General features: G+C 56.3%; 1 protein-coding gene across 3 annotated transcripts in view; it reads right to left on the bottom strand.

The window, feature by feature from the left end:
- Window positions 1–22,877, bottom strand: part of DLGAP4 (DLG associated protein 4) — a 97,430-nt gene that overhangs the window by 45,504 nt on the left and 29,049 nt on the right. For 2 of the 3 annotated variants that reach the window (XM_071759707.1, XM_071759708.1), the window contains exons 3-6: window positions 19,581–20,625; window positions 12,727–12,944; window positions 9,413–9,527; window positions 5,298–5,544 (exon numbers count right to left, since the gene is read on the bottom strand). In XM_071759707.1, the coding sequence (XP_071615808.1) occupies window positions 5,298–5,544; window positions 9,413–9,527; window positions 12,727–12,944; window positions 19,581–20,531 (1,531 nt within the window). In that variant the 5' untranslated portion in view covers window positions 20,532–20,625. Of the gene's footprint in view, window positions 1–5,297; window positions 5,545–9,412; window positions 9,528–9,729; window positions 9,828–12,726; window positions 12,945–19,580; window positions 20,626–22,877 lie in introns of those variants that run through there. The other variant, XM_071759709.1, reaches the window with a different exon arrangement.

Here is a 22,877-nt window from a genome sequence, read left to right as displayed (position 1 = left end):
TTGCTTTTCTTCCATTAAGCCTAATCCTGATCCCCCCAGAAGAGCCTCAGTGCTAGAGAACCAGGCTGAGACCTGGAGCAGGGTTCCCAGCACAGGAATGGTCCTGGGAGATGAACAGGAAAAAAACCAAACAAAAAATATAAAGAAGACAGGAAGCAGGTTACAGGCAGACAGAGGCTATTCTATCACGACTTTGGGGAGTATCTCTCCCAGTCAGTGCTCTCGTGCCCAGTCTGGGCTTGGCAAAGCTCTGGGATATGGGTGGACACAACATGTGTGCAGTCCTGGCAGACACCTCCATGTTCATGGGAGTCCTGTTGGCTCTCAAGGACGAGCCTCATGCCTGGCTCTGGTTGAGGTTAAGGTTGGGTTGGACTGCAGGGCTTCATTTTCTGAGCTGCTACTGCTCCAGATGCTGTGGTTCCTGTGCTGGGCTTGGGGCCTGCAGCCAGATCTGCCACTACGGGGTCAGCAGAAAGGGAGAACTGGAGGCTGCTGCCTACATCCAGAGCTCACACTGTCAGGGGCATTTTAGCCAGTGGTAAGGCAAGTTAACAGAGACAATCCAGTCCTGAAGGAGGTGGCAGACCTGGATTTCCTGGCCTCCCTGGAAGAGATCTGAGCACAGTATAGGGATCTGGGCACCTGGACTTTCTGGGAACAGGCTGCTGAATCCCAGGGCAGGATGCTCTGGCCAAGGGTGATGTTACCAAATGGGAAGAGCTCGAATAAGAACTGGCCTGGTGTGAGCTTTCTCTGCTGTTACTGAGTGATGTTGGGCTGGGCTGTCTCCACACTGGGGATTCTCACCTCTTTTTGCTGCATTTTGCTCACTTCTTCTTTTCTGTTTACCCTGGACATAAATATTCAGCTCTGTATTGCAAGCAGTCTATTAAGCAAGCAATTCCCAGTGCTGCATCTAATAAGAAGGAGCTGGGGCTGGGGAGCCCTTTGTAATGCTCAGAAGTGGCAGGGCTGTCACTGCACGCCTGGCAATTAGATGAATAGGTTTCACTGGGGCTTTTGAGTCTCCAGCTTCAAGGCACAAAACTTTGTTTAAGGTTGATCAAGGGCAGCTCATCATCTGTCTCACTGGCTGTCAAATGGGAGCTAATTGCCTTGTAATGCAGGAGTGACACAGACCTCTGGGGGAGGACCTGGCTTGTCAGAGGCCTGACAGCTGCCAGGGCTCCCACCCAGCCCCACTCCCCACACAGACCCTGACACTCACTGGAACCCAGCTCCCTGCACCTCCCTCATGCCCTCGGCTGGTGCCTCAATCACTTTGCTTTAAGATTCAGCCCCCGTGCTGTCCTTAGAGGATGAGAAGCTGGTGTCAGCCACAGCCCTGCTGCAGCTGCAGCCTCTTTCAGAGGTGCCCCTACAGTGAAGAAACCCAATTACCCCCACAGGGACCAGGCATGCAACAGGAGAAGTTCCTCTGGGCTGCTGTATGGATGTGCAGGAGGGTGCCCATGGGAAGGAAGAGGTGAGGGCTCTCAGTTGTTTCAACCCAAGCCCTGCATGGAGAGAACATTAGAACCACAGCCCCACTTCTCTGTTGATGCAGACTGAAGCCATCAAGCTAGGAGGTACCAACCTGCTGCTCAGGAGACTCCTCTTGTACCATACCAACCAATTAAAGCCCCAGTGATGCACATTTGCAGGGGGAACTGAGCCCGAGTGGCTGATGAAAGGTGTGACTGAGCCCAGATCTGCCTCCTGCCTTCCCCATCACACACAAACACAGATGCTCCTCCATCAAAAACATTTCCCTTCCCAGGCCCCAGCAGCCAATGCAAAGGGCTGGAGGATGTTCTGGAAATCAGCAGATCTTTCCTCATCTTGTCAGAGAGAGGTGGCAAGCAGTCAGTTTGAAAGCCCCCTTCCCTGCTGGTGCTCCCTGGCATTATTTACCCTGAGTTTGCAGCAGTGCTGAGCTCAGCATGGGCTGGGCTGCCAGCAAGGAGCAGGGGATGCTGGCAGGGAGTGGGGTGAGCCAGGGTGGGAAGACCATGGGGCAGAAGCAGAGCAGATAGGGCAGTAAGAAGGAGGGATGGGGCTGAGCATGCAGCCTTTCCCTCCCATGGGATCTTTCTCAGTCCCTGCCTCACCCTGTGGACTATGGCTGTGACTACCCTGGAGCACAGGCCAGAGCAGAAGAGGAGAGGCAAAGGGCACTGGTGTGTCCCTGGGTGGGAAGGCTGCTGGTGCTCTCCTTCCCACCCACTGCTGACATGGGGCTTCTATCTGGCTCCCACCAACAGCCCAACTCTGTGCTCCAGCAGCTTTGCCTATGGCAGACACACTGAGGTTGCTCTGAACCCTCCCATAGTTCTGTGGTTCAAGTGCCAGAGCAGCCTGACTCACACTGACCCAGTGTCCCTGTGGGTCACAGGGCTTGCTGTCTGCCTCCATGCTGCTGTCAGCACTGTGCAAAACTGGTGAGATGCTGAACTCCTCCTGCCTGCTCTGGTGTCTGCCTGGCTTGATGTCCAGGTGTCACCATGTCTGGGAACACCAGGATATCACCATTTCTAACCAGTTCCCCAAACTGTTCTTGGGATGGTTCTCCTCAGCACTATCCAGGAGCCAAGAGGGACCTTGAAAAAACCCATGCAAAAGTGATGCAGAAAGAGTGACTTGAAGCATCATGGAAAGGTAGTAGTTTTCTCTTCTGGCAAGACTCAGCCAACTTTCCAGAGTCTGCTCACACCCTCCGGCACACACAGGGCCACGCAGCAGCTGAAATACCACATCAAGAGCAGAGCTGCTCCCCACACTGTGCCTTTGCACAGCTGAACGTGCCGGCTCTGCTCAGGCCTTCAGGAGCCATTTGCAGAAGCAGCATCTCCAGACCAATGCTCCTCCCTGCTGCCCACAGCCCTCACAAGTCTTCTCCAGGAGAGGTCTGTCCCACAGGGGCTGAAGCCTCTACTGCAGGTTGTGCTTTGGTAAAGGCACAGGTGGAGCCCGGCTGCATCAGTCGTCCCTGGGCCAGCACTGGGCCCATGTCCACAGTGGGGAAAACCAGCTCTGGGATCTTTTTCCCCCTGGAAAAAGCCCTCCTGGGCTTTCCCAGTGCAGGGAGGTCTGAGCAGAGCTTGCCATCCCTTGCTGGCTTGAGCCCGTGACTGTGGCACCCAGGAAAAATTACATCCTGAGACAAAGCACTCATCTTCCTGGGCTCTCCCCGTGTGCTGGATGCACGGGGCTTTCACAGCAGCCTCCTCCAGCACCACTGCAGGGGGGCACCCTGGTCCTCTGGGAAAAACAGGCAGCCCCAACTCCTCCCAGGGGTGCCAGGTGCTCCGGCCATTGGGAAGGGTGGCCCAGGCACAGGGGACAGCCAGCTCTGGAGAGGTTTGGCTGCTCTGCTCTGCTGCAGTGCTGGGAGAGACAGCCCAGCTGGTGAGACACTGGAGCTGAACTGGGCTGCCCTCAGCCTCACCCTGTCCTGGTGATGAGGTCAGTCCTGACTTGCTTTGGAAGGAGAAGCCAGGCTCTCATCCAGTACAGTAATTACAAATCAAAAGAGCAAGGTCTGGAATGAATAAAGCTCACATCAGTGCCAGGGGGGCCTCTGGAGCTGCTGATGGCAGCGGGTGGTCATGAATGGGGTGATGGGCTCTGGGGTTCAGGAAAGCTCATTAGTGCCTTGAAACTCAAAGCATTATCTCTTTTTTCACCCTGTCCCAGGGCTGCTGGGATCTCTAGCCTGTGTACACCTGATGGAGAGGGGCAAATAGGACTAAACAGCTGGTAATTCTTTTTCTAGGACAGGAAGCAGTTGAAGCCAGTCCAGCCAAAGGATGAACTCCCAGCATCTCACTGTCAGGACATTTTGAAAGACTGTTCTCCAGGCTGCAGCCCAAGGGCTGGGTGCACCATGGTGATGCTGTTTGCCTGTTACCTTCAGGGGAAGGCACAGGGGTGCATTTGGTGAGCCCCCTTGGCAGAGGTGGGCTTTTTCCTGGATGGTTGAGGAGCTGTGCCTGGGAGCCCCATGCTTGGCATGTCACTGCCTGGGCTCTGCTGCTCAGAGCTGAGCCAACCAGGGTTCCTGCCTGAGCAGGGGCAGACCTGCCTGTGACTCTGCTGGGCAAAATCACAAACTCTGTAGATGTGGAGGGGGCAAATTCACACCATTCACCTCTTTTCCCAGGTCTGACCCTCCAGACCTGTTTACAGGAATCCTGCCCCATGAGGGAAACTGCAAAGAAGTTTGTGGTGAACTGCAAAGCCTTGTCACATCTCCATCCCTGAGGGAAGGAGGCAGATGCCTCCCTCTTCCCATGGGCTGCATTCCTGCCTCCAGCTGAAGGGGCTGCAGAGATCAGGATATGCTCACAGCCTGGGGAAATTGGTGCAAAGTCCCTGAGTGTTCTTTTGCACAAAATAGAATAATAGAATCACAGAAACATTTAGTTTGGAAAAGACCCTTAAGATCATCAAGGTGAACTGCTAACCCAGCACTACCAAGTCCTCACTAAACCATGACCTTCAGCACTATGTCTACACAGCTTTTAAATCCTTCCAGCCATGGGGATTTCACTGCTTCCCTGGGCAGCCTGTGCTAGGGCCTGACAACCCCGTAGGGAAGAAATTTTTCAATTCAAACCTCACCGAGCACAACTTGAGGCTATTTCCTCTTGTTCTATCACTTGTAACTTTGGAGAAGAGACCAACCCCCACCTTGCTACAATCTCCTTTTGTTCCTGAGCATTTCAGAGAAAGGTCAATCCTGTCAAGTGCAGCCTGGACTGGGGTAATAAGAGATGTGCAGTGAAGAAGAGTAGGAAGGGGGAAGTTACTGGCAGTGTAGGGCAATCTGGCTGCTTACCTGTGCTGCAGGTTCCTTCTGCACCTGCAGCCTTGCAGGGCTTCAGGCAGAGAGGCAGCCAGTGCTCCTGGGCAAAGTGAGTATCCCATGGGATGCTCCCAGCCGTAGCACTAAGGCTTGGGTTTGGCTTGACTGAGTGAAGACTGAGCTCTCCCGGCCCTCTGCAGGACACATCAACAGTGCCAGCCAGGTCCCAGCAAGCAGATCCTGTCTGCCACTGCAGCACCCGCTCCCTGAGCTCCAGCCCCAGCCACCCTAGTGGCATCCCTGGCTGCTGGCCCCCTCCCTGGCACGGAGTAAGCCCCCATGAGCCCTCAAAAGCCTTGAACAACCACGGACAACCGACAGAGGTGTCATCCCAGTGCCCCGCATGCTCGGCACCTCCCGGGCAGGGGGCAGCAGCGTCCCCTGTGACCCCGCTCCCCGTCCCCACGCAGCCCCCGCCGGCACTCACTGCTGTTGGTGGGCAGGGTCCTGCTGCCGCTCAGGCTGCCCGACGGCGGGGGGGAGATGGAGCGGATGGAGCTGGTGTCCTCCTCCTGGGAGCAGCCCGCCTGGATGGCTCGGAGGTAGCTGTGGCTGCGGGAGCGGAAGCAGCTGGGCAGGGGCAGGTCCAGCACCTCCGCGGCTGCAGACTCGGCCTCGCTGTAGGTAGAGTCGCAAACGGGCTCGTACGGCTCCCCCAGCTCCGGGTCCGGTGCCTGCAGGGGAAGAGGGGCAGAACCAGTCACCCCAGCCTCGGGCAGCCCTTCCCCTTCCCTCTCCCTGCCGCTGCTCCAGCACGGTTCCAGGTATGTCAGGAGAGCCCCGGGGGAGCAGTGGTCAGTGCTGGGGGGGTGCAGGGTGCCGAGGCTCTGCCGAGAGAGAGGGAAGCGGGGACCCTGCCTGGGGGCCAGAGGGTCCCAGCTTGTGGGGTAGGAGAGACTTAACACACAGCGCCTGAGAGCCCCCGGTTTCTGATGGTGAGGTTGAGAGTGTGTGAGGCTCAGATCCCTGTCCAGCCCCTGACGGGTCCTCCTGTCCCACCAGAGCAGCTGGGAGACCCCGGCCTTAGCTGGGAGCCCCTGCTCCTGGGTCAGGGAGGTGCCCTGGCCCTCCTGCAAGGGCGGAGTGGACAGAAAAGGTGGGAAGGTGTGAGGCTGCCAGGCTGGACTGTGTGGGACCAGGAGAGGGCTCAGGAGCAAGCTGTGGTGAGATATGAGCTGAGCAGGGGCAGCTTTGCTCCCTTCTTCTCCTATGTCCTCATCTCCCTCCCACATGTGCCCCTGGTCCTGCTCACTTTCCAGAAGCAGTAGCTGGTCAAACCTGGACTCAGGAGAAGCTCATCCGGGTTAAACCAGAGGCAGCCTAAAGCAGAATGTTCTGAAATATAGATGAGAGATGCTGAGATTGGCCCTATTTCTCACTTCCATCTCTTCTAGCCCTTCCTCTGGCTCGAATGACAGTATTTCTGCCCATCATTGGCATCTGAGCTCCACAAGGCTTGGCTCAAAAAGTTCCTCTACCTTCCCTGTAATAAAACTGGCTGTTCCCAAGGGGCTGAGGAACCAAGCTCTCCAGCTGCTCTGCAGTGCCTGGGTCAGAAGTGCTGCCTCCTCCTCCTCCTGCTGCCCCCAGGTGTGAGCTGACCCCTCAGCCTGCCAAACACCCAGGCATGGGTGTACAGGCTGAACCCAGACAGATCCATGAGGAAGGAAGAGGGAAACACCAGTGGGACGGTACCTGCTCTCCATGGGTAAATATAAGTGAGGGGGGTCCAAAGATCTGGAAGAAAGAGTTGGAGAAGGTTAAAGGCCAAGAAGAGGGGAGCCCCTCACACAGACAGCCATTGCACAGGGACTGAGGACTAGGGGAGCAGATTGGCCTGTCCCCTGGGGCCACCACTGCTGACACTTCAGTACAAACCAAAGCTGAGAAGATGCCAAGCAAGATGCCACACAGGCCCCTCAGACAGCACAAACACTGCATGGCAAAGCTCCACGGGACATCTCCCAGAAGGAGAGAAGCTCTGATGTGTTCAGCCTGCTGTACACACCCTGTCTGTATTTGTACACAGAGAGCACTTGGGACACACAATGCTGGGACCTCCCTTCTCACACAGAGGTTGTGTGGCTGCTGGATCCCAGTTAGCTCCTCTGTGGAGCTCCCAGCTTTGCCCAGCACCTCACAATGTGTCTGGGAGCAGTGACAGAGCTGGGGTGGATGGGCAGTCTGGGTGCTCTGTGTCAGGGAAACTGTCCCTCATGCTGATGGGTTGGGCTGGTCACCTTGCTGCTATCTCCTTTGTCCCTGCACCAGGAAGAAGCCACATGGAAGCCTTTTCTCCATGGCAAAGCCAAGGTAAAACACTTGGTGCAAGGGCAGATGCCCAACAAACACTGTGCTGCCTGAGGGGAGGAATGTCTTCTCCTCATCTCCTCCCTTGGTCTGCACAACACATCCACCCTATGAGCTCTGCCCTGTGCAAGATGACCAAGGTGACCCATCTTGGAAAGAATCCAGGTTCAAAATGTACTCAAACACCTGGCTCTGGGGTCTGAGTCTGGCCCCTCTCCACAGGGGACAGTTCAAAGTATGGATAAGCAGTGCCTGGGGTCAGCAGCTGGCTCTGTCTGGCCACTGGTCCCCTTGGTGTCACAGGTGGATGCACTTCCAGTTGAAACCCAGAGGTCTGAAAGGGGGATGTCAGCTGGGTCAGAACCAAGCAGTGTGGACTTCTTTCAGAGCTGGGGATGTGTCTATGTGGAAAGAGAGCAGAGTCTTGCTGGTCACACAAGGAAGGTGTTGGAGGTCACACAAAAGTGAGGGAAAGAGCTACCTCTGGTGCTGGTTGAAAGGGGAAGTTGGACCTGCCAGAGGATCATAGCAGCACACACTGATGGCTGTACCAGCTCCATCCTGGACCAACAGATGTGAACTTGGTGTGGGGACTCTAAATCACAACCCAACTGCAACTGAAACTGAACTTGGAGGGACGTGGTCAGAGTGCACATGATGAGAGCAGCCTTACACTGGAGAGGGTGCTCTGGCAGTCAGTGTTCCCTCAACATCCCAGTGCTACCAGTATGGGTCATCATGGGCTGCATCCTCCAGCTCCTTTCTGATGTCTTCATGGGACTGCTGCACCCAGCTGCTAAATGGCAGCTTTAGACAGGGAGAGAGCACAGACTCAGCCTACTTGTCTCCTGGCAGAGACCTGGCTTCAGACATGGATTTACACACAAAGGACAGGACTGTGACAGTCCTGACCCCTTCTCCATACAAGGAGACAGCCAGCACATTGCTGTTGATGTACAAAGAATGAGACTGACCACAAGGAACATTTATGTGAGTGAGCAATAAATGTTCTTCCCCAGAGCTCTCCACCAAAGGCTCCAACCAGGCAGGAGACAGCAGCCATGGGGCTGGGGAGGCTGGGCTGGGATGAAGGAGGGCTCAGAGTCCCACACACCAAGAGGGGAACAGATGCTTCTCATCTTTCTCCATGCTCTGGTTCATCAGTGATGCCCACTGTGCTGCTTTAAGCACTGCCTCGTGCTGCCACCCTTGGACCTTTTGCAGAGACAGAGGGGAGCAGCACAGAAGGCACAACACGTGTGTGTGTGTGTGTGTGTGTGCACATGTTCCCAGGCAGACACACGTGAAGAGAAATGGGACATGACAGAAGCCCAGGGCGACAGCAGAACAGCTGGGTGAAGACCTTTCCCAGGAAGGTGAAAGTCTGGGCCCCACGTGGCTGGGATAAGCACACAAGACCTCTGCAGAGGCCTCATCCTGACCTGAGTTGTTTCCTGGCCTGCGAGGCAGCCGAGCTGTACCCACCCAAGCTCTGAGCTGCTCCAATGGAGAGACATGGTGTGGGGCAGGGAGTTAAACCCAGTTTGCAGAAGTTGGGGCCATAGCATGAATCCACACTGTGGTGAGGGGCTTGTCACCCACCACCAGTGCCTCACTAGCATCTTTGACTTTGCATCTCCCATGGGAACCAGGAATAGCAAGGGAGACATCCCCAGCTGGCTGGCAGGACTCCAGGTCTCCCCAGTTATGGGCACCTTGTTCCTGCACAAAGGACCAGGTCCTCAGAGGTAAGCAGGGTTCCTGTCCCTGGTGGGTGCTGCAGGGCTGCAGGTTGGGTGCCAGGTTTTGCTGCAGGGTCCCAGGCTGGGTGCCAGGTTTACACAGGTGATGCTGGCCCGGGCTCTGTCCCCACCCAGTGGGAGTGAGGAGCTTACAGCAGGGGTGAGCATCCTTACTGCAAGGTGGCTTCTGGGTGGTGATGTGGTGGGACCCTGGGCTCAGAGCAGCCCTGAGATTCACCCAATGGCTATGAAGCACTGCTCTGGGCTACCAGACCTGTGGCCACGTCAGTGACTTCAGCTGCACCAGCAGTGCTGAGAGGAGACAAGGCAGGGTAGGAAGGGGAGTCTAACATCAACCAGACTGAAGGAGATGGCCTTTAGGCTTTGGTAAAGCTGCCAGAGCATGGCCAGTGCTATATTTTGAAGGGGGCAAAAGATGTCCCTCTCCCCCCCCCAGCTGCCTCCTTTGCTCAGCCCTCCAGCAGCTCACCTGGTTGATGCAGCTGGACTCGTTGATGCTGTCAGAGATCTGGTTGTATTCTTCCTCCCAGGTGGGGAACTTTGGAGGTAGGAGGATCTCCACGGAGTCCAGGCGATCCAGGCTCCTGCCAGCAGAGAGAGAGTGGGTGAGGGGTGTCCCACGGCAGGGGCAGAGATGGATTTGTGCAGGGCTGGAGCACCTCTGCCTGCAGCACCCTCTGCCAGGCGTGGGCAGATGTCCCCCAGGTGTGGGGATGATGCTGGGCACTGAGGACACCACTTGGCCCCTGTTGCAGCTTCCAGAGTAGGAGGAAGCACTTTTCTCACCTTGCTGGCCCCTGGCTTGAGTTGGCACATGTGGGGTGCAGGAGGAGACCCAGGGTCTTGCTGCACCTGGGAATGCACTGCATGTGCCAACTTAGTCCAGCCAGACCCCAGGGAGCACAGGGAATCCATGGCAGCCCCCAGAGTCACAGTCCTGATGACACCGTGGCTCTCAGACAGGCTGGTGCCAGGGTCTGGGGTCACAGAAGATAACTCTTCCCTGCTGGGACTGGTGGGAAGGGGGTGAGAGGTGAGAAATGACTTTTAAATGGTATTTTGTGGACCTTGCAATTGGAAACATCTGCAGGCTTTTTTTTTTTGGTTGGGCTTTTTTTTTTTTTTTTTTTTGGTTGTTTGGTTTGGCTTTTTTTCTTTTTTTTGGTTCGTTTTTTTGTTTTGGTTTTTTTTTTTTTTTGTTATTTGTGTAGACTAACCCAAAAAATCTGGAAGTTCCAAGAAAGCAAACCTGAATGCTGGTGCTGCTGGATTGGTGGGGGAAGGGAAGGGTAGGAATGGGGGTGGAGTGTTGGTATTTCCAGAGCAGCTTTTGCTTCAGGATCTGGGAGAAGCCCTGTCCCTGTGCCCCTCTGCTGCTGGAGAAAAGCAGGGTTGTCACTGGGCCTGACCTTGCCAGGACCACAGGTATGGTCTCTGATGAGACCCAGGGGCTGGGAGGGATGTGGAAGTATGGGAGGGATGTGGGAAGGCTGGGGCTCCCCTGCTGTTCTGTTCCACCATGAGAGCCTGTGCAGAGGTGTCCTTGTCACAGCCCAGGAGAAGGGTGAGCCGTGCCTTGGGGAGCTGTGGGCACCCTCCTGGGGGTGCTGCTTCCCCTGCATCGATCTGGAGTGTGGGTGCAGAGGTCTGTCCTTCACCAGCCTGGGGGAGAGCAAAGCTGTGGGCAGGGGCAGTGTCTGGACCTCCAGGAAAGACCATGGCACCTCCTGAGACTCCATCATGGGGTGTGATGAGCGTTAGTGTCTTCTGCCAAGGGTGATGGAGGAGACACCCAGTCCCAAGGGACCCAGTGCTGAGTGACCAAGGCAACAAGGCACCCCAAGCCCTGGGCTGTCAGTTCATTGCTTTGTTTCCCTCATCCTGAGTGGGTTCTCTCCGTGAACACACTGTGAGGCCATGGTGTCAGTTGTCTCCTGGGCCAGGCAGTGTCCCTGCCAGCCTCCCTCTGCCCATCACCCTGGGCTTCACCCTAACCTATGCTCACAGCCTGGCTGTGGGGAAACCGAGTCACAGAGCAGGCAACTTTGGACTTTGTAAGGGAAGAGACAGATTACAGCTCACTGCTGTGTGCTTGGTCCTGGCTAAGACTGCAGCTCTCCTCCCTTTAGTCCCTCCTGTCCAAAACCACCTGGAGTGGTCCAGCGGTGGCCACGGCAGCTCTGGACAAGGAGATCTTGGTGAAGGCTTCTGTCCCAGGTGTGTGCCAGGCTGCTGGGGGACCCTGGGGAGGCCCCGCAGCACCTGAGCATCCCTAAAGCATCCCAGCATCCCTAAAGCTCCTCGGTGAGGGACGGGGGAGGCGAGTGGGTGGTCAGCAGATGGCAGCCGTGCTCATGCTCCGGAGCTCCTGCCCGTCCTGCGCCCAAACACACAAACCCTGGGGCAGAGGGGACGGGCTGACCAGGACACGATGTCCCTCACCGGACCGCAGCTCCAAGAGCTGCAGAGGCCCGTCCTTCCCAGGCAGGATCCTTCCTTCCAGCTGAGCTCCTGCTGGGAACTCGCAGCAATGGCCACGCACAGCCTGGACCCCTCCTCCCCCACGGAGCTGTCCCCACATCTCGGCTGGCTCTGCCCCTGCGTTTCTGACACCCGGACAGCCCCTTGCTCAAAACCGCTGCAAATGGGCTCTGGCTGGACCCGGCAGTCCAGGTGAGGTCAGACCCGATGGATGTGACCTGAATCGACAGGGAACCCAAGGTAGGAAGAACCTTTGTCTCTCAGCTTGGGTATTTTGCATCAGAGACCTCTGGACCAAACTCTGCTCCCCCAGAAGTGGATGTGGGGCAGGGAGCAGGGATGGATTCAGAGCAGACATCTCCAGGGCTCCTTACAGTTAATTTTGTGGCCGTGTCTCAGCAGAAAGCAGCATCTGCTCTGCGACCTGAAGCCACCATGAGGGGTGTCCCCACTGCCTGCTGCACCCTCACTTCCTCTGCCTCTGCCTGTTTGAACAGCAGCAGCTCAGCTAAGGTGGGTCCCTCCTCCTCCTGCCCCTCTGTGCTGCTCGCACCCTCCCAAACCCCAGCACCTGGAACCTGCCAGCCCCTTCCAGCCCCTTCCAGCCCCCTTCCAGCCCCTGGGTGCCTTGTCCTGGGAAGCAGAGCAGGTAGTGAGGACTCTGCTCAGCGTCACCTCCAGCCTGCTGGTCCTGCAGTGCCCAGAGCCTCTGGTCTCTTCCCCTTGCTCTGCTACCTCTCTTGCTCTAGCCACTGTGAGTCTCCCTCCCTCTATACCTGGTTCCAGACCTCCTAACTCATCTCTCCTGGCCTCAGGATATTGCCCAGCCCAGTGTGGCAACGGGGCACTTTCTGGCAGGTCCCAGGGTCCCCAAGACACTTATGGAGCAAAGCAGATGGCACAGTCCCAGCAGCCTGTGGGCTGCATGCCAAGTGGCCTCAGCCATGCTGGCTGAGCATCTTCCACATAACAGCATCAAGGGGTTGGGATCTCTGCACTCCCTCGGAAGAGCAGATGCTGAGAGAGCTCCACAAATGAGTGCCCTCCCCACCACTGAGGGGCCAGGGGCCTGGAACAGGCTCCTAACACCAGGACTATTTGAAGTCACCAGGATGGAAAATTCTCTCCATTCCTCTGCCAGATGTTCTCCTGTCCTGCTTGCCTCCTGTGGGCAGCCTGAGCTGGTGTGTTCTGTTCCACACGTGCAGTCTCCATGTGGATGCTGTGAGATGGACCCCAAGGACTGCTTCTGAGGTGTCCCTGCAGCCCTGTGCAGAGCTTCCAGAGGAGCTCCAGCGTTACCTTTGGGTGGTGCTCTGCTCACTCAGGGACTGTTGGGTGGCCTTGAGGTAACTCTGCCTCCGAGCTGCAGTTTTCGGGGATGGTTTGGGGCTGGTTTCTGAGTCTTCACTATCATCATCCCCCATGGCTTTGATGTAACTCCCACTCCGCATGCGCCGGCATGGGATCTCACTGTCTTTGTCTCGAGACAGCGTGTTGTTCCACTCCCCCTGAGGCACCTGCAAGAGGAAGGGGAGCATGAGCAGATCTGAGGGATGACACCTCTGGGACCAGTGGGATCACTGGGACTTGGGGGGATCGGTCGGAAGGACAAGTGTTTGTTTGACCCTCATCTGGAGTGTAGTGGGAACAGGCAAGGCAATTCCTTTCTGACCCTCCCTTACCAGTTCATGCCAGGCATCCTCACAGTCAATAGCCTCTGTTTCAGCACATCTGCCCCCCACCCCACCACTGCAGACCACCTTCACATGCTCACACGGCTGGTACAAGCTGCATAATGCTGGACAGAATGGGGAGGGAAGAGTCTCACCAGATCTGTGCTGGGCACTGTCTCAGGAGGGGTACACACTTGTTCAATGCAAAGCCCATGCTGAGTTAATGTAAAATGGACTCTTTAGGCCAAGGCAATCAAGAGATATTGTAGACCAGGACCTGTGGATCAGAACCCAGACCTTCACTAGGTCCAACACTCTTTAAGGTTTCTGAGTTGAATGTGACTCTTAGTGGCTGAAGTGAATTTCTGAAGCAAAGCCAGGCCCTCACAAGTCCCTCTAGAGCAGCTTGGGCACACAGACCTTTTGCTGGCCTCTCCACAGAGAGATGAGTAGCACCTTGTGAAGAAAACCACTTCCTAACTTCACTGAGATGACAAGGCTGCATTAATTTAAGGCAGACATGGCTCTGGTTTCCTCTTTAGAGATAGGAGAAGTGATGTCTCCACTAGAGTCCTGAAGCACTGAGCACCTGAAGAAATCAAGAGGTCTGTCCTGCAGAGGGGTTATGGAGGTGATCAGAGAACAGCCAAGGAACTTGGCCAGCAGCAGAGCCAGGACTCAGCCCAGGATTGACCAGGACAGGAGCCAGAGCTGGGACAGTCTAGCAGAAAAGGCAACCTTAGTGGTCAGGAGAAAGCCCTGGTTTCACGGATAACTTGGTTTCTAACTGCTCTTGGGCCTGCCATTGAGCTGAGGAGACGTGGTCAAGGAGAAGCAAGGGGAGATGTGAAGAATGCAGCATTGTGCAAAGCATGGAGAGCTGAACCCTCCCAGTCTGCTGTGGGAAGCAGGTTGGACCCTGGGGAGCAGCAGAGGGAACAGTGCCAAAAGGAACTCCTGTGTCCACGTTGACTCTGCTGGATGCCATGGTTGGATTTGGCTTCCCAGGGGGTGTGGGGTTTATCTGCAGTGTCACAGAGTGCTCTGTAACACAGAGATGGGTTACAGCCACCTGTGGTCAGCCAGAGCTGTGAAGTGCTGCTGGGTTCCTGTTCCCCCCCTTGCTCACAGCAGCCAAGTTGTGTCACTCAGAGCCTGTGCTGCTGGGGGGCTGCATCCATCTTCAGCTCAGCTTCAGGACAGGGGCTTCTCCTGGAAGGGCCTGGCTGTTCCAGATGCAGCCTCACTCCACACACAGCAGCTTAGCTCACTCCAGGGGCTTTCTTCTGCCCAGAGGACCCAAGGGTTGAGCCCATGTCCTGCCAGCCTGCTGCATGTCCTCAGGAGAAGGCAAGGGGAGACTCCAGCACCATGCAGAGCAGAACCCAAGCTGCCCGTGGCATCTCTTTGGTGATGGACTCCTGCTGTCATCTGTACCCATGAGCCAGGACCCAAATTCTTGAGGAACACAGGACAGAGGGCCAGAGGCATTGTGTTACTTGCCTGTGAGATCCAGGTGGGTGACCAACACAACCTCCTTGGCCCTGCTGCTGCTGAGGGCTTTCGCACTCTTTCCTCTCTGCCTCCTGCAAGCTTTGTGCTTGGCATTGGCCTCTGGGATGGCCTCTTGTGAGGCTGCCCAGCTCAGGAGCTACAGCTGGCACATTCCTACAAAGGCAAGAGAGAGCCCTTTCTCTGCTCTCCCTCTGTCCCAGCCCAGCTGCTGGCACGGGTGGCCCTGCCCTGACTGCTGCCATGGGAGAGATCCCACAGCTCACTGGGGTGGCTGGCTCTGACCTCTCCTGAAAGACACGGATGCCCTGGAGAAGCAGTTTTATGCCCAGTGCCTTGGCTTCAGGCCTGACTTGAGAGTGCATTCTGCTGCCTGTGTTCTGCTTGGAACAAGCTGCAGCCTCTGAGGGTCTGGGGTGTGGGCAGACAGGGCTGGGGGCTGTAGCCCCTGGCTGGGGGGTGACAGTGTGACAGCAGCCTGGCGTGCCAAGAAGGGGTCAGGGAGCTCTGTGGCTGCTCCCTAGGCAGAGGCAGATGCTGTGCTCTGTGGGGCAGCAAGAAGTGCTGGGCTCAGCAGGGACAGTAAGACTCCTGCCTGCTGCTACTGCTGCTTGAGGACAGGGTCTGCTGGTTGCACAGCTCTGCCTGGGCTGGTGCATCTTCCTCCTGGCACTCCAGGCAAAGCAAGACAAGGATTGTGTTCCCAGCACGTCTCTGGGTGCAGCTGGTCTGTAGCAATGTGAGCTGAGCATCCCACAGCACAGCCTGCCCCAAACAGAACCTGTGCTGCTCCTGGGGACAGCCTCACCAGCTACCCTGCTCACTGCCACAGCCCCGCTGCTCCTAACTGAGACACCTTATTTCTTTCCTTGCCTCTCCTCTGCCTTGTGCCTTGACAGGGTGGCAAGAAACAAAGCTGCTCTCAAGGTGCTCTACATTCCAGTTTAGCAGCATCAAGGGGAAGGAAGATGCTTGGCAGGACACCCTTTGGATCTGCTGCCCCAGTTTGGATTGTGCCCTGCCTCTGGCTGCACAGAGCCCACAGGGACTCCCACAGCTCTTGCTTCAGTGGGACAGAGTGCAGGACAAGGGTTTCCAAAGTGTCACTCCTGAAGAGACCAATAGGTGTTTTTGGGGGTCTTTGAAAGCAGCACAGGCACGTGAGGTGCTGTTCAGGGGCCTCCAGGCTGCTTCTTTGCACCTTCAGCACCTGAATGTGAGGAGCCTGTCCCACAGACTGCAGTGGGGGCAAGAAGCCCAGAGCACCTCATTAGCAAGGGACAGACAGTGGGCAGTGCAGCACCTTGATGGAAGTAACTTTTCTGGCAGCTGAGACCCTGGGCTCTCAACACAGCACAGGTATTACAGAAAGGAAAAGTGGAAATGAGGGCTGCCTTGTACTGAACCCAGACGTGGCACAGAGAGGCTCAGGAGGCTCATCCCAGGCTGTGGGAGTGTTGCTGCTCTTCTTGCTGCTCTCTCAGAAGTAGGCTTGGTTCTGCCCATGGTGGTTTGGTTGGTGTGAAAGGGGTCAGAGAAAGAGGATGCCCAGGTTGAGAGCCCTGGTGGGCAGCTGCTGACACAGAGCTCAGGATCCATCCTGCCCTGTGGATGCACAGTGGGGAAGGACTGGGCAGCAGAGATGCTCTGCCAGACCTCAGGATGTGGATCCTCCTTTCTGCCTGCTCCCAGTCTGTGTGCTGCCCTGTGGTGCAGGCATGTGGGGTCCAAGCCTGTCTGTCCCTGGGAGCTGGGCCTCACTGCCAGCATCCTCCCACAGTACTGCCTGCTGCAAAGGAGCCATTCCTCTGGCTCTTCTTCTCCCTGTATCATGAGCCAAGTACGGAGGGTAAAGGAAAGAAGTGGCCACACAGGGGTTTGGCCCTACCTGAATTCTGGCTGGGGCATTCCCCAGTCATCTGGAGTCAGGGGAGAGAGGAGGGAATGGGAAAATTCCAGTCCTGGGGGTGAAAGAGCTGCACTGCTCTCATTGCTTTGGTGAGCTCTGGGGGAAGAGAGACTCTCAGAGCAAACAGGGTTTCAACTGACACGTGTAGCAGCTCTGACATGCAGCCCAGCCCCAGCACACACTGCCATGCATCACACATGGGGCACCCACGGGGACACACGTGCCATGCAGCCAGGACCCGGACACCACCTCTCCCACCAGAGCCTGATCCCTCACGTGTCCCAAGGGCTGTGACTGCCACGGCCTCAAGAAAGAAAGCTGGAGCCCAGGTCACCTTCTAGGCAGGAGCTGGGCCAGGGTTCCTGCCCCATGGGAGTTCTGTGGGGCTGCTGTGAGAGCAGCCACTGTGGCGTGGCTGGCACGAAGACATCCACCCTGGATTGCAGATTTATTTTTGGGGGTTAAGTAAGTTCTAGTGCAGTCTGACTGTAAGTAGGGTTGAGAAGGCTTCTCTGGGTGATGGATCAGGCTAATGGTGCCTGTGGTATGACTGTCCCCTTGGGGACACTGTCCATCCCATCAATATGGTCTCAGTATGAGGCTGAGCGTGTCTGGGTCAGAAATTCTGCGCAGCCTTGCCTAGGACATTTCTCATTCTAAGGAGCCTCTTGGCTGTTGGAATCCTGATCCCTCTGCCTTTCCCCTTGCAGAAACAGCCACATGTTGAGGCCTATGGGGAGGGGAGAACAGGGACAGGGAGCACAGCCTCCCTCCCTGGGTTGGGTGCTCTAAGGACCAGACAAAGCTGGACCTGGAGCTGGGTTATCTCCCACTCTCAGCTTCAACATCTGGATCTGGGAATGGGCCTGAAAACATCACATGAACCCCCAATAGTCCCTGAGGAGTCCCAAGACTACCCAGACCCTGCAAATGAGGCAGGGGAGGTGGAGTAAGCCTTAGAGGCTGGGGGTCATGTTTGTTCCCATCTCACTCCTGCCCTCCTTCATGGCAGAGGGGTTCTTCTCCACCTCTGGGACCCTGCAGACATTTCTGTCCTGCAGCACCTTCAAGCAGGGCTCCTCAAGCTCTGGGGTCAGTGGGTGGACAGATGCTTTTGTCCCTCACTATGGGACAAGCAGGGCTCATCCTGCTCCAGTGAGGAGCAGGTGGCAGGGGACACGTGGTCTCACAAAAGGCCATTTCCCACACACCATCCTCCAGTGGTGACTTCTCCATCACCAGCTGAGTTCCCTTCCTGTGCCAAGGAGGGGTCTGGATACAATCACCCCATCCTACCCTAAGGGCCCAAGGTCAGTCTGAGCATCTGTATCTTTGGAGGAGCACAGATTATCCTGTGCCCGGGGGCTGGTGAGATGCTGCTGGCTGCAGGACCTGCCCCAGGCACTTGGGATGTTGGTCACATCCCCTGCTGCCCCTCCAGCCATACCCCCAGCAGCTGCTCCCTGCCCTGGCTACTCCCAGTCCCAGCCTGGTGGCACTGTGCTGCCTGATCCAATGGTCCCAGGAGGGTCAGGGTGGGGAGGGAGCTGGTCAAAGGCTCTCCTCAAAACATCATCCCTACCTGGGCACTGCCTGCGTCGCTTGGCCCAGGGCTGAAGGGGCTGGTCCCAGCTCCATGGGGGCTCCCTGGGCTGCAGGGTGGCCCCTGGGTCCTCCCAGCTGAGCTGTGGGGTTACCCAGCTGCTGGCTGGGCTCCTGCCACCCAGCTGTGCCCAGAGCCCTCCACCAGGCTGTTGAGAAATGGAGGCTCATTACATGGGTGGGGAAGAAGGAGCAGGGCAGCCCCACTGCCCCGCTGGGTGTGAAGGGCTGTGGGGGTCCCACTGGGCACCCAGGGCTGCACTGGTCTCTGCTGCCACACCTGGAGGAGGCAGTTGGTGGGTATTTTGTCTGCAGCTCTTTAAGCTCCTAATGCTGCACTGAAAAGAGGGGGAAAAGAAAAAGAAACCAGGCCAAGAATATTTTTTTCTGCTGATGCTCCTGATGTAATAAGTCCCTCTGAAATCTGGTTTGCAGCCAGGGCCAGCATAGTGTTGGAAACAGAGTGTGCTTCAATAATTTGTTGCTCCTTAAAGCATCTAAGCCCACTGGCCACAGCCAGGGAAGCCCAACACCTTTGTGTTAAAAAGGATGCTGGAGATTCACATACATAGACTCATCCCCTCCTTCCCCCATCCAGGCCTGGCTTATTTATCTTCATTCCTCTCTCTAGGGCACAACCAGGTTTGTGCTGTCAAATGCTTCTCAATCCCCCCCTACCCCAGTGACCTGGAGCTCTTGGTGATGGGGAGTTCAAAGCAGCATGAGCCATGCGGGCTTGTGCCATGCAAGCAGGGCAGCTGGGTCCCCAGGCCTGCCCGGGGGGGTGACAGCCATGCCCCACAGAGCCACAGGTCCTACCAGTGCTCCAGGGAAGCTCTGCAGAGCGGGGCTTACTGGGCACAGCGGCACATCCTTGCGATGCGTGGATATAAGGGGTTAAGCATCAGTTATTACTGGTGAGCCTCAGGCTGGGGGGTGGTGGTGGTTGGCTGGAGGCTGGGGGGCTGTGTCTGGGTGGGATGTGAGCTGTGGCCTTTCGGAGTGCCCAGATGCCAGGGCTCCAAGTGGAAACACCTAAAAGTGGGCAGCTCAATGCCTGGGTTGCCAAGAGTCCACCCCAGCACAGCATCTGCAGGGACTGGGTGGGCAGGGGGGGGGCACGCTGGGGTCCCACAGAGGGTGCTGAGGCTGCAGTGTGGGCACATCACCTCCTCCCTAAGCTGCCATGGTCCAGCACAGGGGCTGGGAGGTCCTGGGGTAGTGCTGCAGTTGGGGGATCTGTACCCCATCAACACCAGTGCCACTGCAGCAGGTGTGGGGGTCTGTCCCTGGGACCTGGCTGAATTTATCCCCCCCATCTGACTGTGGTGCCATCTGAACCATCTGGAGCTGTTTGATAAGCCCTCCCAGGCAATGGAGCACCCACTGGGAGGGTGTCCTGTCTTCCCGTACTCTCCCAGCACGGAGCAAGCCACAACCCCTCCTTCTGCACCCACCTGCAGGTAGTGGTAGGCCAAGTCTTGATGGCAGGACTTGGATTTCAGCAAGGCTTTGTCGATGGTGGCAGAGGCCTTTTGGCAGACTTCCCGGGCGTGGCTGAGTGTCAGCGTGGACCAGGAGCCCCTCTTGATGTAGTTGGAGTCGTTGTTGATGGGGATATTGGTGCAAGGGGTGACCTTGAGGTCGTTATTGCTCTTGGAGGATTTCAGCATGTGCTCGCTGATGGTGTTGTAAGCATGCATGAAATATTTGGGCTGGCTGTGGTCTGGCTGCCGGCCCAGGGTCATGAGGCCCATGGGGTTGCGGTAGCTGCAGGTATCGCTGTCTAAGTTGTCATCTGAGCTCCACCAGCCCGAAATGTTGGACCTGGTCCTGCGCTTGGGCTCCGAAGTCTTCACTCGGTCTTTGCTCTTGCTCCTCCGGTTTTGCTTGGGGTCATCTCCCCCCTTCTTGCCGTTCACGTTGCCCTTGGCGGGGCCCTCCAGAGACTGGGATTTGGCAAACAGCTTCTGCACGGAGTGCACCAGGTGCCGGATGCGCCCGGGGCTCTCGCTCCGGTGCTTCGCGTCGCTCCTCTGAAACTGGAGGGTGCTGAAGCCGTCTCTGTGGATGGGCAGCTGCTTCTCAAACTGGTCGAGGAGGTTTGCGGGCAGGCGGTTGATTTTAGTGGCTTGGGCATGGCTTGGAAACGGGTTATCATCTGGGACCTCGAAGTGAGAGTTGTAATGGATGCGGGGGAAAGTGCTGCTGTTGGAGATCTGGTTGTTGAGCGGAAGGAGACAGTCGCCATGGATGGTGTTCTGGGCTGGGAATCGGGGGTCCATGGTGAAGGAGTCGGTGGGGCTGAGGAGATAAGGGTTCCTGTCCTGGGGGGCATAAAGAGAGTCTTGAGGGGAGTCCAGGTTATCGGAGAGGTGGCGGCTTCTGTTGTCTCCTAAGCCCTTCATGGTCCCAGTGTTTCCTAGAGCATTGCTCAGGGCTGGTGATGTGGCAGAGCCCTTGTGGGAGCACGACCCTGCTTCCCCGCAGATTTCCCCGCACCTGGAGGAAGAGGAGAGATGCTCAGAGCCTGACAAGGATCTCTCTGGAAGCCCATTCTTCACTGGGGTGTCCTTGTGAGGACTGCCCCAGCTCTAAAAGCAAATGCCCCCAAGGTTAGAGGACAGAGCAGAGATTTGTCATGGCAGGAGGGGAGGAGCAGGGGCCTGAGACCAGGGGCAGGAGTGAACAGGGAACAGGAGGAGGGAAGGACTCGTTCTTCCTAGCTGCAGCTCAAGTGCTTGTGGGTCCCAGAGCTCAATCACAGGCTGCTTAAATAATGCTGCTGCTATTTTTCTGGTCTCTGCACATGTTTATTTAATACAGTTTCTTCTCCAGCCAGCACAAAAAAAAGGCTAGCAGGGGCACTGCCAACAAATCACTGCTCCTGTCCTGTTTGTTCAGGGAGCTGGACAAAACCTGCTGTCAAGCACTGCACAGGGGCCTTCCCTGAGCCAGGCATCCCATCTTCTGCACTAAGCTTTGTGTTTCTGTGGTTACCAGATCTTGGGAAGGAGCTGGCAGCCCTGCTCTCTGTGTTGTTTGCAGCTGGGCTAATGCAATAGGATGTCAAACACATCCTCCCCAACAGTTCCCTTGCTTTATGGCATCTTTTCCCCCAGAGGAAATGGTTTCAGCAGCTGTGATGAGAGCAGGGGTGTTTCTGAACACTCAGAGCCTGACCTGCTGAAGCTGTTTGCTGCTTGGTTGATCTTTCCTGCCTTGATGCACTGCTCCTGGGGTGGCTGTGTCACCCACCAAGCCTGGCTGTCTCTGCCAGGGCAAGGGGATGGTTGGGGGTGGTTGGCCATGGCAGCAGGGACTGGTACCCTGCAGGGTGGTGGAAGGAGGCAGCTGGACACCAAGGGTCTCTTTGGGCAGAGGAGCAGACCCTGGGCTTCCTCACTGAAGCTTTCTCTGGTGCACTTACCCCATCCTGCTCAGCTGGGAGGGAACCTGATCTGCTCTGGGTTATACATGGAAAAAAGACAAACTTTCTGGGGTTGTTTAAAGAAAACCAATGAACCTGTAGATGAGTTAAGCCAATCAATCAAGGTGTTGATTTTTCATACTTAAAACATATTTGAAACCATGTAGTGTATACAATAATTTTTCATTCCTTTTATCTTTTAGTTTAGCTTCCTATTTGCTTTTAATTTCAGTTTGAGTGCAGCTTGAAGACAAATACCAAACACCAAAGTATCCTACCAGTATGAACATTTGGAGATCTGGGATTCTAGCCTACTTTTGCAGAACTCAGAGACTGAAAACTTTAACGTGGAGCTGAACAGCTGTTCCTTGGTAGGATGGAGGGGATGCTCTGGCAGCTGGGATGACCAGGGGCTGTGCAGAAAAGCCATTTTCCAACACCAGGATGATCCAATGTTTCTCAACATGCACCTGGAAGGGGAAGTAATGCCTGGACCCTCAGAGCCTCCATTGAGTTTGTGAGAAAGCAACACCATCAGTTGTTCTAAGACACCAAGTAGGACAACAGTGTGTCCCTGTGAGAAGCAGGGCTGGTGGTCTGGGCTCCTGGGTTGTCCCTGTTCAGCCTAAACCTGAGTCCAGTCTCCCTCCAGCACAAAGTCTGGTCAGCAAAAGTGTCTGGGACCAAGTTGGTGGGAGCAGAGTCAGCAACCATAGGAATTGACAGACTTATGATGATAGGAATTGACAGACTTATTTTCCTTCCCTCCTCAGGGAAAAAATATATTAACATGAGGGGTGGCTAGGCTTTAAATAATTGTTCAGAAGCAAAGCAAAACAAACAGACAAACCAAACCACCCAAAGGAAAAGAAGTGAAATGAGTTCATCAGCCTGGGCTCTCTGCCCTGTTCCAACCCTGAGACCCCCCCTGACCCTCCCCAGATCCTGCTCCCCAGGTCCCCCATGGGAACCTCTCTGTGTGCACTGCCAGAACCTCTTGTCCCCAGGGCACTTTGTGGCCTCACAGGGCTTCCTCTGTCCTGTCCCACCTCTGTGTGCTAAGACACAGCTGGAGAAGCTGTGCAGCCCCATGGGGTCAGACCTGTGCCCTCAGCTGTCCTCACCTCCAGTCCTGGAGAGGACACTTTGGTCCTCAGGCCTCTCCTCCACACGGCGCTTTGGGGATGAGGCAGTGGCTGTTACCCTGGCCTGAGCTGGGGAACTTTGATGCCACACCTGCCCTTCTTTCCAGAACACCCAGCACAACACCAGCCTGGATGGGTGTCCAGCTGCTCGTGGTCTCTGTGCCTGCCATTCTTTTCCC

This window comes from Heliangelus exortis, chromosome 16, assembly GCF_036169615.1.
Source record: "Heliangelus exortis chromosome 16, bHelExo1.hap1, whole genome shotgun sequence".
Taxonomy (NCBI): Eukaryota; Metazoa; Chordata; class Aves; order Apodiformes; family Trochilidae; genus Heliangelus; species Heliangelus exortis.
The sequence above is the reverse complement of the archived record's forward strand: the minus strand, read 5'-3'. Positions and strand labels throughout refer to the sequence as shown.